The sequence below is a fragment of the Aulonocara sp. 'chitande type north' Nkhata Bay genome, linkage group LG15 (genome assembly GCF_057382095.1).
Source record: "Aulonocara sp. 'chitande type north' Nkhata Bay isolate Kocher_YH1m ecotype deep benthic linkage group LG15, A_spYH_male_GT1.1, whole genome shotgun sequence".
Lineage (NCBI taxonomy): Eukaryota > Metazoa > Chordata > Actinopteri > Cichliformes > Cichlidae > Aulonocara > Aulonocara sp. 'chitande type north' Nkhata Bay.
The window spans coordinates 37156950-37171772 of NC_141358.1; the positions used below are offsets into that span (position 1 = coordinate 37156950).

Genomic DNA, 14823 nt, shown 5'->3' on the forward strand with positions numbered 1-14823 from the left:
TTATAGTGTGTTTTGTCTCAACTTGTACTTTTATTTTTTTCCCCTGTTGCCTCTTTTCATCTTTTTTTGTTATATTTTTAATGTTTATTTTAGTTTAAATAAACAACATTAAAATTAGAGCTGTGCTGCAATATTTCATACAAGCGCTTGTTCACCTGTTTGAAGGGAGGATTTCTTACAGATGGAGAGGCTTATTTCACAACCTTAGCATCAAGGTTTGTGTACAGAAAATACTTTACTAAAATGTTCACCTAAGTACCCTTGAAATTAACTGAAGGGTAGACAAAAAAATCAGCCTTCATTCTCATAGAATGTAAATATTAAGTCTAGGGAGTAAAGACACAGACCAGCAGAACCAAAGAACCAGCTGCAGTGGTTCAGATGGGGAAGGTCTGATTGTTAGGGCGGGGAGTTCTCTTGGAGAGATCAGTTTTAAAAACTAGCCTGGGAAAATAAAGCGGCGAGAATAATAGGCTTCCTGTCAAAAGAGGCCAAAGAATTTCTGTCATTGCTCTTGCCGCCACCCCAAAGACCTCTCCTTGTGTTAAACCTGCTGGCATTTATTTGCCTTAGAATTACCTGCCAGCTCAATTTAGTAATAGACTGTGTCATAAGAAAGCAAACCATCCCCTTTGCCCCCTGCCCAATGATAACTATGTGTGTGTGTGTGTGTGTGTGTGTGTGTGTGTGTGTGTGTGTGCGCGCGAGTGTGTGTGTGTGTGTGTGTGAGAGAGAGAGAGAGAGAGAGAAAGAGAGAGGGAAGGCGTAAAAGAGAAAAAAAGAGTGCAATTATGCTCAATGGCCTTAATGCATGTTATAGTTTGTATTTGATTCCATGCTTTGATGCTATTAGTAATATTTATTTCTCTGTTTCCGTGTGTATATGCATGTTATCCCATCAGCTGACTCTAGACTTCATGACCTCACTCATCCATCACCCCTGCCGCCTTCCCCCTCAGCTAAGCCACACAGCTGACAGTGTCAGGAACAATTCCGACACCCGAAATTACCCATGTCGAAACAATGACCGTTCTATTTATAAGTTCACCGTCGTGCCTTTTGTATCGGCTAACACCACTTCGCACGCATGCACAAAAATACAGACAAACTCACGCGGCTGTATCGGTAACAGCTCAGGGTGACTAGGTTGGGGATAGTCCTGTTTTTTCTTACTCTGCCTCGTTGTCGCAGATCTGTAGATTTTCCCGGCTTTGATGTATACTTTGTGGGTAATTAGTGGGAACTGGGTCAGTGCAGGGCAAGAAAGCAAAACCCTGTTGTTCTTTTAGTGGGTGGGTGGGAAGGAGCTGCCGAGGCGGGGGCATGAAGGGTGGACAAAAGTGTCGGAAGGTTAAAAGGCTGTCAAACGTCAGATCCAGTTTGCATGTGATAATTAAAAAAAAAAAATCCTCATTTTTAAAAATGTATTTAAAATAGATAAAAAAATATTTGATAACTTTTGAAGCTGTCAAACGGATAGATAAAATATATGTTAATTATAGGTGAATTTATATTGATTACACCTTAGCGATTACACTGAGTGACAAACCAATGGGTCACACACTTGCCACACAACGTGCTCATCTGGAGCGACTTTGTGTTAAATTATAAGGCAGATAAAATGAAATGATTTGATCTAGGTTACCCAAAGCTGCGCTGTGCTTTTTGCTTGAAAAGTAGCATGTGAATTCTCTCCTCATTTTGGCTAATGTATGTGTGCTGCCACTATTTCTGTTAAGTAGCTGTAATCAAGAATGTGAAGTACAAATTAAACCTACAGAATATTCTGTCAAAATTTTTAATATCTGGCAACTCAGTTTCACTGAGTAATACAGTAAATTATAATTTCACAATTTAAACATGACAAGTTCCCATTCTAACTGTACACAAAGGCAGGTCATTAAGAGACCGTTTAGCAGAGATGATTTATGAGCACTATGTGGATGTGTCTGGGAAGAATTGCAGCTACCTGAGTATTTTACTACTAGTACAGTGTAGCATTGTGTAAAAGCAAACAAAACAGTGCGATAGGAGCTGGAGAACAACAGCTCTGGCAGCAGGACACTGATTGGGATGTTGATGTCCCCACTGGCCTCTTGCCCTTCCTGCCGTGGCCCATAGCCAGTCCTCCACAGATACTCCGGGTCATTTCCTATGCATGTCAACGCACATAGATATACACTCTTCCCGTCGAGTGTTTACAGCCACATGCTGATTCATATTAATCTGCTTCTCGTCGGGACGGCGTGTAGGGAGGGTCCTGGAGGGTTTATGCAGGACTGGGGGGCTGCTGAAGGTGGGTAAGGCATTCACACACACAACCTGAAAGCCCTGTCTGACAGATTGCACCAGGCCTGGACTTCTTTTTACACTGAGCAGATGTGCTCTCCCACTTAGTAATTATCCCTCATTAAGTGAAAGCATGTGCCAATCAAACAGCTTAGAGAGCAAGAGCAGAGCCTGGGACAGAGTGCAGAGAGAGAGAGAGAGGGAGAGGCGAGGAGGTCTATACCAGGATCTTTAGTTTTTTGTTTTTTTTTAAGCATACTGTCATTTCAGAGTCATTACTAGATTAAAAGCTACCCTTGCCTGCGCTGAAGCAGTTAGAGAGTTGGCATTATTGCGTCTCAGTTGACTTTTTAGCAGTTACAAATCTAACAAGTTTAATACTTGCCATTGTTCACATTAACTTTCAAACTGAAATATTGCTGTCATTCTCTGCATTGTCATCAAGGCTTCATTGGGATGGAAGCATGCATGACGCATCTTCTTTGTAAATTTTCTCCCTTTGGATGCTTGTTACATTGAAACGAACAAACAGAGCCCAGTTTTGCAAACGCAGCATCATTGCTTCAGCTTGTGAGAACTTGTGAGAACTTGTGAGAACGTGAGTTGAAAGCCACGTCCCCCAGTGGCGCGGTCTCTAAAATAAGCTCCTCTGGAGTTGCAAAGGTCAAGGGTTTGAATCCCCAGAGTGCAGCAATTCATGCATGGGTTATGTTTTCAAGTGCTCACTGAGGTTAACAAATACTGATAGTTTAAAAGCTGTATCTGTATTTTTATGCTTTGCTTCGCTTGAAACACTGTTTTTACTATTAGTAATCAGTAACTTAGATTACTGTTACCTGATAAATGGTGGCTGCTTGGTTAATAGCCAAACATAACAAATGATTAAACAAGTCAGGGATGCAGACACTTTCTTTGATGCTCATGTTGGCAAGGTAGGATTATGTTTATCGATATGTCAGCAGGGCTTGATAAAGTAATATTGGTATGTTCACAGGGGAAACACCAAGTGCAGGACATTGGGATCATGTACAGGATCGACTGCAGAGAAGTAAATAAAATTACAAGAGGTGATAACAAAGGAAATCAAGAAGGAGTCCAAGTAGATAACCAAAAAATAAGGAAGCAAAAGTAATGAGGGCACAGGGGAAGGCACACAGCAAGATAAACAACTGGGAAGCACCAGTAATCTGCCAGATACGTGCATTAAGCAGCGCAGGGTAAGGATGGGGTTACCTGCTTGCAAAAATGCAAATGGACAGCAGCCGACACCACTGGTGTAGTTGTTCTTAATGCGTTATTTTCTAGTCTGCTTGTAGTTGGCTTATAGATCCTTGCTTGTAATGTCCATGTGGAAAAATGTCAGTCAAAACAAGTTGGAGGGCATGCTGATCCCAGCAGTCACACTTTGATGGCAAAATGTATTCAACTCAGACCAACGCAAAAGAGCAAAGAAGAGTAACAATGGTGTAATGATGATGTCAAAAAGACAAACCAAACCAAAAATTGAATAAAAAAGAAAAAAATCAACACCCAAGACATAAAAGGAAGGTGACATGTTCCTAACAAAACAGGAAATAACACAGAATAAGAAAAAGAAAGAAATAAAAGAACTCGTTAACCCAATTAACATCACGACAAACAGAATGCACTGGTGAGGTACTCTTGGAGCCCCCTGGTGGCCATACAACGCCTATTGCAGCTTTAAGTCTGTTACAGCTTTACTCACACTTTACATGAATGCAATTTGTGGGACAAGCAAACTTTGAATTTATTTCTGAAAATCTGTGTTACTCATTTAGATTCTCTTACAAACTGAGTGGGCAGAATGTATTTTTTTATTGTTTATTTTTAACTTGTGCGTCCAGCCATGGGCAAAAACGATTAGCCTCACAACGAAGGGGGGCTGGGAGAAAAGATACAAGTCTCTTCCCAAAAATAAAAGACAGAAAAGAGCAAGAAAAAAAAAACGAAGATATATGAAGTCTTCATGTCGATGAGCTATCATTCATTTTCACTTTGAAGTCCTGTGAACCGTAGTGAAGTGTGATTGCATGTGACAGTCGCCGAGTCTCCCGGTTTATCATGATGGATGCACCCTGCCACCGCGGTGGTGTTGTACCGCATGTGTATGCGCGTGCACAAACACAGACAGGCGGATGAATACAGAAAGACACAGAAGTGGGATTATGTTGGGTAGGTGTACGCAGAAACAGAACTACAAACCCAGCGGTTACACTCATGCACTCACATACACATTATTTTAGACACTCTTTCTTATTGTCCTTTTCTCTCTATTTTTTATTTTTTATTTTTGGGGTGTTACTAACTCTTAGTGGTTTAATAATTAATTTCTATGAGCTATTGATTTATGTATGTATTAATTTAGGCAAATAAAAAACAACAACACTATAAAACCAATATTTTGCATCCTAAAAAATGAAATTATTTCCACTTTTATCAGATGTGTGACAGATTGACAGCAGATTGATGGAAATGCAGTAGGTATGTGAAGCTCCTGCTGCTTTGTAAGGACACTACATTATAAGTTAGATGTATTACTTTTATTTTATTGCTCTGTTTCTTTATTTACAAAACATGACAGTAAGAGTCTCGGGGATAGAAAACGACTTATTAGTTAAAAATAATTTATAGGTTTTTAGAGCACATAATTTTTTCATATGCTGCTAATGTGTCTTTAGTCACTTACGTCCTTTACAAATACAAGGTCACAGATTCGGCATAATAATAGATAATAAAACAAGCAAGACACCAATCGGCAATTCACATGTCTAAACGAGAGAAAGAAGGTCCGTCTTTCTGTCTCGCTCTCTCTGATTTCTCTCGACAGACATCACTCACCTACACTTCTCAATCTTAACACGTGCCATTAACCTCGGCTGGGCTCACCTTAGTTGAGAAACAGCATAGCAAACGCATCCCATAATGGTACCCGGAGCAACGTTTTTCCTATTTTGCACCCAAAAGCAACTTGTTCAGACTTTGCATATTGCATCCATTTGTCATTGTTAGTCAAGGGCACTGCAACACGGTCTTGTCAGTGGTGCAATTTGCACAAAGTATTCTGCTCAAATGTTACTGTGCATGCGTAAGAGTTGTTTGTTTGCAGGTTCCAATGTACCTTTCAGGTGCTTTAAAACTGTTTTCATGCCCGCGAATGTATGCATATGAATAAGTCGAACGCGCACCGGCACAAGAACAATAGACCAAGGGCAAATGTGTCATAGTTCTCTAGGCAAAGCGTACACTCTTTATAGAAAAATAAATAATACAAACAAACAAAAACATAATGGTATGTATTTTGGCCCATTAGGGTTGGCACACTTTTTTGGAAAAATGGTAAGTTGAGGCTCAGGTGGTGTTCAACTTCCAGACACTTGACTTTGATTCTGAGCTTGCTTGTACTTACATAAGAGTGCAATTACTGTTTGGAAGCCACTAAGAGTGCCTGTGCTTGTGGTGGTATATTGGAAGTGTGTGTGTGTGTGTGTGTGTGTGTGTGTGTGTGTGTGTGTGTGTGTGTGTGTGTGTGTGTGTGATGCCTTTCCAGCTCCTCAATGCCACACGAAAATAAGTGGCTGGCAGTACATGATTATGTTGTCTGTTAATGTGAACTCCTTCTGACTTGAAAAATTAAAAAGACATCACATTAAAGACGTCACCTATTTGTCCTTCCCCCAAATATTCTACAATAAAACAGTATATATCATAAATTATATAATTTATCTATGCTATGATTGCAAATCTCTGCAAAATATCTGGTACCTTCTATATTCTGAAGGCAGTTTAAATGGAAGAAGCTTACATGTTTATGAATTACCACCAAACCACAGTTTGGTGGTAATTCTAATGGTATTTTAATACCAGGTCCAACATATTACTGTGTCTAATTCTGTATAAGTATACGGTTCAAGAGTATATACACTAATATGGTATTATGTCTGTTACTGCAACCGACTGTGCAGATTTATATTTGTGAGTGGCCTTTTCTCTAAATTTACCCAGGATCCAGCTGCTGTTTTTAGGAGAACTTGTTCCCATCTGACACCCCCCCCCCCCCCCCTTGTCAGCGGAAAACTGTGAAATTAAAAAAACGATTGACAGCAGGCTCACATACAATTTGACAAGAGGGCACCCCAAAAAGGCCTGTTGAATACCTAAGTATTTTTAATTAAACAGCTTTCTGCACTGGCGGCCGGCTTTCCCTCGGCAGTTCAAAGACTCCCGCTTTGACCCATGTGTTAAAAGTTTGTATCAGTTTTCCGTGGCTGTGTTTTTCTTGGCGCCCAAGACACGCAACTCGAAATTGTCTTGTTTAAAAGCTAGTTTGTTTACAGTTCACTCTCGTTCTCGTGCTCTCTGTACTGCTCCTCCATTACATTCCCACATGTGTTCCATGTGATCAGGTTCAGGGTGTAGTTGCCAACTCCCGCTGATCTCGTGGCAGGCTTGGTTTCCGCAAATGCTTCGAAATTTGGTTTATATTAAAGAAAAATTGTCGGAAAAGCAAAAGGAGAGATCTGCCATGTGACAATTACTGTCTTAATTTGCTGTCATCCTGGTTTATTTAAACGCTAAAAAAACAACTCAAATGGGGCGGTCATCTGTTTTTCTGGAACTTCATCAATAACGTTCGTCCATCTGATGTAAAATCAATATGACACACACTGACACAATGCCAGAGCAATGGCAAATGTGCCGTCATTTGTCATCGAGTGGTAATAAAGATATGTCACAATTGATTTTTGCCCATTTTCTCCCCCTTTCTCTTTATCTCTCGCTCTCCCCATCTCTTCCTTGCCCTTTTTCCCAGTAGCGGTGATGGAAAAAATAAATGAACGTTATTAGGATTAAGTGTGGCCAGACTTGCCAAACTCAATTAATACTTGAGCAAAAGCGCTTTAATAATATGAAGGCCTGTGTTTTCACTAGGACGCCTTACCAGACGTTCTTAAAAGAAAAGACAAGGGATTCATAGATGGATGGATGGATTGTTGGGTGGGTCTCTTGTCTAGGAAGAAAGATTTTGTTTTGGCCTCTGCTCCATTTTTTCTTGATTTGTTCTCTTTAAATATATTTAAACTGTAGTTGCCACTCTGTAGAAAAGTGATGAAAGAAAAAAGAGAGTATAGAAACTAAAAATAAACGTACAAATCGCTCCTCGTTGCTGTCCTTGTAGACATCTGCTGCTGCTGATGTTTTCCTTTGTAAATTTTGTTCCTCCACAGTTTCATGTGGCTCTGTGGTGTAAGCGTGTGCGCTCCACTCTGTGTCCGTTGTGTGTATGTTTGTGTGTCAGTTTTGCCATCGCGGTTTGTTGCCGCTGGGTTGTGTGTACCCAAGTTGCACTGGTGGTAGCGAGCAACATCTGTTTCGGGCTTGTTGTTCCTCTTGGCTGCTTTTCAATTGGATTTCCTCAAGCAGGGCCAAAAGCTGTCACCTCTGCCAGGCTCTGTTAGCGATCACCGCCGGCCCCTATATTAAGTAGGTGGTTCAGGGCTAAGCTAATAACTCTCCTTCCTCTCCTGAGCCATCGCACACCAGCACTGGTGTTGCTGCTGGCTTCACTGTGTGCCTGTTTGTGTGCGAACACTGACAGTTTTCCTCTGCAGCTACACACCCCGTGGAGGCAGGCTGGCTTGGGGGGTCCCCTCCTCAACGTGACAGCCCGACTGACTGGATGTGTGTATGGGGAAAGAAACAGGGAGTCCTAAGGGCTCTTTTTTAATAGAATAACTTTTCCACTTTCTCTAATAATGTGCAGTGAGAAAGAAACAGGAAGAAAACTTTGGCACATACCCAAATCAAAATTTAGGTTATTCCAGTTGTCAGGACTGGATGTATTTGGTTGCATTTTGCACCTAACAATCTTTTTCAATTGTACAAATTCTCTATAAATGGTTGATGTCATGCTTTTGTGCACAACAGAGGCCAACTTTAAGATGATTGAGAGTGTGATGATTTATTTTCACAGCCATCTTTACAGTAGGGTGGACTGAGTTTGCACCATAATGAATACGGTGCTCACTTGCTGCAAAGGCGAGCAATTTCAGCTTGAAAGATGTGATGCCACCCAAATCTTAAAAACCTGTTTGGTTTGACTTTTATTTTTCCACTTCAAGCATCTTCTCTAATTCATATCTTGAGCAGTTCTGGGTGCTACAAAGCATTTATTGGGCGGTGTTTACCTCAAACTGACAGAGTGGCAGGCTGCCCGTCTACCTGCCCTGTCTGCCTGCCTTCACTTCTTCTTGCCAGTATCTCTTTCCAGCTGGAGCAGTTGAGTGGAGCTGGATTCAAACCGAGGGCCTGCAAAGTATCAACTCCTTGTTTCACAGCTTTGACAGACACTTTGATTTGACATGCCATGAACAGTTAAAGTGAAAGTTATGTATACATGTTAATTAAACTGTTTATGTGTGGAGGGGTCAGAGACATTAGCAAGTCCCAGCGCAGAAGTGTGAATTTCTTTTCTTTTTCCCCCCCATCACGGTGTTTTAACCTCTTCTGTCTCTCATTTCTTTAATGATTACCAGGTGTGAGGGCAGAATTTTTCCTCCCCTTTTTTTGCCAAGTGGAGATGCGGATAGCTCTATTTGTGAAAAGTGTCTCTGTGTGTTTGAATTTAGGCGAGGATATTTGACGTCGGGCCCAGCTTGTTCAAAAGGCTCTCGTTTCTGGCAGAGAGTGACTCTGGAATTCACTGAGGGGATGTGGAGGTGGTGGTCTTCAGTTGTTGTTGTTTCTAATACTGGGATCGAAACTTTGAACTAGAAGTTTTTTTCTTTATGCATCTCTATTGCAAAAATAGAGATACAGAAATATTCACAAAGGAGAATCAAATGTTTAAAGTAAAAAAAACCCTGTTACTTGTCTTGTAAATTAACATATTAAATTTTGTATACAGTAGTGTGCATAAGACTAAGCTTCTCATTTTTTATAATTTGCTAGGAAAATGGGAAATACTGTACAGTTTGCAAGGCAGATACTCATAGGCAAGCTTTCTTTCCTGTCAAAATGTCACATTTGGCATTTTCTATAGATGCGACACAAGAAATGTATTTTTGTGACATGTTGAGAGTAGCAAAATCCCTAAAGATACAATTTTAAATTGGTTCTTTCCTAAATTGTCTTTATGTCTAGACAGAACATTGGTTCATCTTTTGAGTTAGGTGCCCTTTTTATGCTTTATTGATTCACAGGTCAGTGTTAAGTGGCTTAACTAAAAAGAAAAACTACAGCTGGAAGTTATCAGGTACAATGACTGGATTGAAAATAAGTGAAAAAGCAGCCAATGTCCAAAGAAAAACTGCTATAGAAATCATAGAAACTATTGCTCAAGACCACGGTTATAAAAATATTTTTAAAAAGGGGTTGGCTGAAAATTTACACATCTATTGTATATAGATCTGTTTTACTGCAAGTCATTTGTACCACTAAGTAAAAATAATAAGGAGGATGACAAAATTGCAGCCATACTGGTTCTTTTTTCAATATAACAAGCAGACAGAACAGCAGAGTTCCCTGTCATTATATCTCATGTTAACGTTTAAGCTCCTTCTCATACTACAGGGAGCGTTGGGCTGACTGAGACAATACATTCCAGCGAGAAAGAAAAAGCTGCCCTGCCACCCCCTCTCCCCTTGCCAAGACACTGCCCTTCCACCTTAATCATAGTTTTCATATCTGTACATTGAAAATTTGTTTCCCAAGGACGGTGCCATAAAACTACTGCTTTTTGAGATTTTTACCTGCCAGCTCTCTGCTTCCTTTCTCTACACACGTGGGGAGGTTGATGGAAGTGGGAAATAGGGGCGCTGATAGTAAGTGAGGGGAGAAATGTAGAGGGATTATTCTCTGGGAATTCTTTGAGAGGTTGAAGGGTTCAACATTGCATATGCCATAAACAAATAGTATAATTATTATTATTTTTTGTTATAAGAGAAAGTGGCTTTTTTAAAACACCCTTCCCTGCAGTAGGCTTACTGTCAAAATGAGGACAGCGTATGTGCTTGGGAAACTTGGAGCTGTTGTAGGGAATTTAAAAGTGGTCAGTGTTTGTATTCAGGTTGGAGATTTGTGTCACTGCTGAACATATGCAGGGATGAATTCTCAGTGTTAAAGACTGAAAATACCTGAAAATGTGAAAATTGTGTTTAATTCGCCTTGATCATGTTGATCAATTAAACACAATCAAGTTAAAACAATAGGAGAAGTTGTGTGCACAAGTTGTATCAGCCTTTAGTGGTCAGCCAGTGTGTAAGTTATGTTTTAAATAATTGTCTTGTGTTATCTTGCTGAACTATTGTCGTACCGCACTGTACACTGTCCATCAGCAACCTTGTATTCTGTAGAAAATATTATTGAGCTAAACGATCAGTTGCTACCAGCTCATTCATTTTATCTTGTCATAAAATCAAATGACTGTGAAACGTGAAAAAACCCAGAGTCAGATCTGTTCTCTGGCACCTGAATCTGTTATCTGAAATTCGAACTGCTTTATTATCTAATAACGCAGGAGTTGCCCGTCTTAATTCATGCAGATAGGCAAAAACGACGTCTGTATTTGCCAAAGATCTGTAGTTTTTTTTTTTTTACATTTGAGGGAGTTAAGCTTCATTTAATATATTCTCTTACAAAGCAGACACTTAAACACAGGAATAAAGCTTTTATTACAAGTATAACCAGCGGTTAATGGCTCACCTTAAATATTTAATGCACTCAGCTGATGCTTTTACGAAGAGTGAGTTGCAAGGACAACAGAGGTAAATTTCCAAAGGAGGTTGTCGACATCACAAACAGCCAGTAGTAAACAATATCAGGGCTAGCCGCTTTAAATGGCTTGACTCAGAGTTCTTGAAAGTAAATCGATGTCTGACTTTCATTTGTTCTTTCTGTTGTCCAGACAAAACTCTCAGTATCTCTGATAAGTAGGATCGCGCATGCACGTTTACACAAATGCACTTTCCTGCCCGGCACTGCGGCAGAGCACATCTCTCTGAGGCAATGGTGTTTTTGGTCAAACACAGTAACTTTTTAAACATACAATTGTTCCATAATTAGTGAGATGCTAATTAATTTATGCTCCCCTGTTTGATGTACAGTATGGCAATACTTTGAAAGCAACTGTGTTCGTTCTTTGCATAAATTTGTAGCGTTTTCTGCAGAGTTCAAAAGAAATGCGGCAGAGTTTAGAAACGCACGCTTGCATTTAAATAATGCGCCCCATTTTCCCGTCTGTTTGTTTTTAGGGATAATATTAATGAATTAACATTTTAAACAATCCGTCATTATTGTTGCGCTGCCACTTATTTTTAACTCAATTAGATTTTAATAGATCATTTTTTCCTAATGTGCACACTATGTTCTCCCCACTTTGTTCACTGCACAACAAAAGATTAATTACAAATAAGAGGAATGATCAAAAACATGATAATCAAATTGCAACAATAAGTTGGGAATTGCAATTCTAATGCAATACAATGGAGTATGTGTTGCAAATTAACCACCCACTGTCTGTTAGTGTGTGTGTGTGCTTGCTAACATGTGTGCATGTGTCTGTGTGTGCAAACAGTATGGAGCCACGCTGAGTTTACATACATGATAAACACTTTGCTTGTGCTTTTAAATAATTCTCAATGGACATCAGAGATTTTAAAGGTTTACCTTATAGAGGTCTAATTATTATATATTTATCAGCAGAAGGACAGACACCCCAAATACAGCCCTATAGTAACAATTCTATCTCACATCGCGAGTGATGTGCATTTAGAGTCAGTCCATATTATTTTTTAAAAAATGACAAAAAACCATATCTCTTTACTTTTCAAAAGCCTTTTACTAGCCGACGTTAAATAATATACCCTCACCGTCCACTTCATCACGCACATCTAAGGTTAAACTGCTTCTTACCACAAACTTGCATTTAGGCATGCAGACATGCTCAGGATGCCCTGCTGAAGTTCAAAACGAGCATTTTCCCCAAAGAACTATATCTTTGAGCTGATAGAAAGGAAACGATAACTATATATAAATAACCATTGATTACAACCAAGGTATGCAGAACAGCATCTCTGAGCACCCCATCCCTGAAACAGAGGGGCTAAAGCAGCTTCCACTCATGTCGGCCTGAAAACAGGAATTGATACAGTTCACACAGGCTAAACAAAAGACTAGAAGACAGGAAGACTGGTCTGATAAATGGTCATTTCTCCTGCAACATTCAGATTTTAGGCTCAAAATTTGCCATATACAACGCTGGATCCATTCTGCCTTGTATCAACAGTTCACACCGGTGGTAGTGTCGAAATGGTGTGTGGGATATTTTCTTGGCACACTTTTGGGTCCCTTTAGTGCCTTACAATGTGACCAGTAAGTGTATAGATTCAATTGACTGCTAAGAAAAACTGCTGAAAAACGTCCAGGCTTGGCATATATCTAGAGTAGCCTTTCACCTTTGCAGTCCAGTCTCTTTGAGCTCGATGGCTGAGTGTCATCTAATGCTCGTAAATTGGAGCAGAGATGATAACAGATGAAAAGATGATCTTGCTGTCACACTTGGAAAACAACACAGTCTCATCCTTCATTCGTTGATTCATTTATTTATTTAACGTGAAGACAAGGTTTTGTGGGCGCTGCTCTTTTTTTAACATTACTCCTGTGTATCGGGTAGTTAAAGTATAAGCTATGGGATGCACTTTGAAAACCAGAAACCTCAGCTCACCCACTGTTATCAGGTCACCAACCTCACCTATGCTCTCATGGTCACACTGTGCTATGGAAATTTTTTTTTTTTTTTTTTTTTCTTGTATCTATTTTTTGGCCACTTCACATGAGTATGTAGCAGACGGATCTCGGTGTGCGATTCCTTGTTGTGTCTTCAGAATGGCAGACAAGAGAAATTGTCAGTTGTACGCAAGGTGTCACCAGCCTGCGCGACAGACGGGGCAATTCAGTCCCCGGAGGACAATGCGGCCAGGTGAATTTGTAGTAGCTTGGCCTAGAGGTCATCATCGTCAGCCACTGTCGCCCTGTCACTCCGAATGGGCCCCCAAATCATGTTGTCAATGGTGATGCATCGAGATCTTCCTCGGGCAAAAATTGGATGCTCCAAACTCAGCTTGATTGATGCATTGGGCAGGTTGTGCCTGCCTGTCTTCGGGATGTGTCCTTACCCTGGTTTAAAGATGAAGCAACAGAGACGTACTTGGTTGCGGTGAAAGCAGAGAGATGTACTTTTAAAAGTTTTTTTTTTTTTTTGTGCTAGCGGTTTTCTTATCAAAGAATCTACCATATCTATCAGCCTTGAAATTTATAGGATTTTAACTGCCTTTTCATTTTTCTCGGTACATCTTTTGTGGCACGGTTCAATCAGTGTTCTGAGAATGTTGTTCTCACTGTTTTCATTGAGGCATCAGGATTACATTATGGCTCGAAGGCGAATGCACAGCTTGTACATTCAGTGGATGCCACAATGAAACGGAATGAAAAATAGCTGTTTTTCTGTGACCAAAAGTGCAGCCTTTATGCATCCAAGGGCATGGCATTCTTGGGCCCTGGGTACTAGCCGTGGAGTGTTGTGAACATGAAATATCTTCTTTTATGTGCCATTTTTTTCATTATGCTCCCTCTGTCTCTTTCTTTCTCCGCTTTCCTCCAATGGTTTTTCCTTGATGGTCTCGTCTGGCCCGGGTTGCTCTCTTTCTGTGTGTGTGAGTGTGGGGCTGTGTACATGTGAGTGTGTTTTAATAGACGCCACTGTTAATGCTGTCTTTATTGCCTCGTTTCTTGCTATTTGCGTAGATTTATGAGCACAGATTTTTTGTTTCTTTACATAATGCGTGTGCTCTGTGTGTATTTGTTAATACTCAATCATATAATTGTGTTTTTTTTAATGTCAGAGAACACAGTATGAATATAGGCACTTGAGATTTTCTATTTCAATAAAACTGTGTGGAACCTTGGGTTGAAGCCTTTGATGGCTTAGCGCAGCCTGCAACGAGGAAGAAGTCTTGCAGACGAAACAAATGCAAGCTGAGCTTTATACAGAGGTGGCCCACTTTGGAGAAGTTGTCCTACTTCTTTCCTCATTACTTCCGACTAAAGTCTAATTCAGCTCTGTGCGACTAGAATAGACTTCAAATCAACCTTACCTGCATTAGTTTTGATCTTTTTTCTTCTTCTTCTTCTTTTATTTTTATAAAAATATAAGAGAGAAAACAGGTGTAACAACTTTGTCCTCCTCTTCTTTCTTTCTCCCTTTCTCTCTTTCTTTGTCTGTGTTTACAGGGCCTGTTCATCTTTCTGATATATGGGGTGTACAACACAGAGGTAAGTCTGCATTGTGTCTCAAGGCTGTTGGAGTGAATGAGAGAAATGACAAGTTTCTGATGGGCTCCTTGCTTAAAATCAGTGTGGGTGGGGTGCGCCAGAGTGTGTGTGTGTGTGTGTGTGTGGATGGGTAGAGGGATGAGAAGGAGGGGAGGGGACATCGTTTCCATGCGAGCGTCCCACTGC

General features: G+C 40.3%; 1 protein-coding gene across 1 annotated transcript in view; it reads left to right on the top strand.

Moving 5' to 3' along the window:
- The window catches only part of LOC147313580 (adhesion G protein-coupled receptor D2), a 91995-nt gene that overhangs the window by 23451 nt on the left and 53721 nt on the right, over positions 1–14823 (top strand). Inside the window, exon 21 of the mRNA XM_086263254.1 lies at positions 14596–14637. Within this exon, the coding sequence (XP_086119380.1) occupies positions 14596–14637 (42 nt within the window). The remainder of the gene's footprint in view (positions 1–14595; positions 14638–14823) is intronic.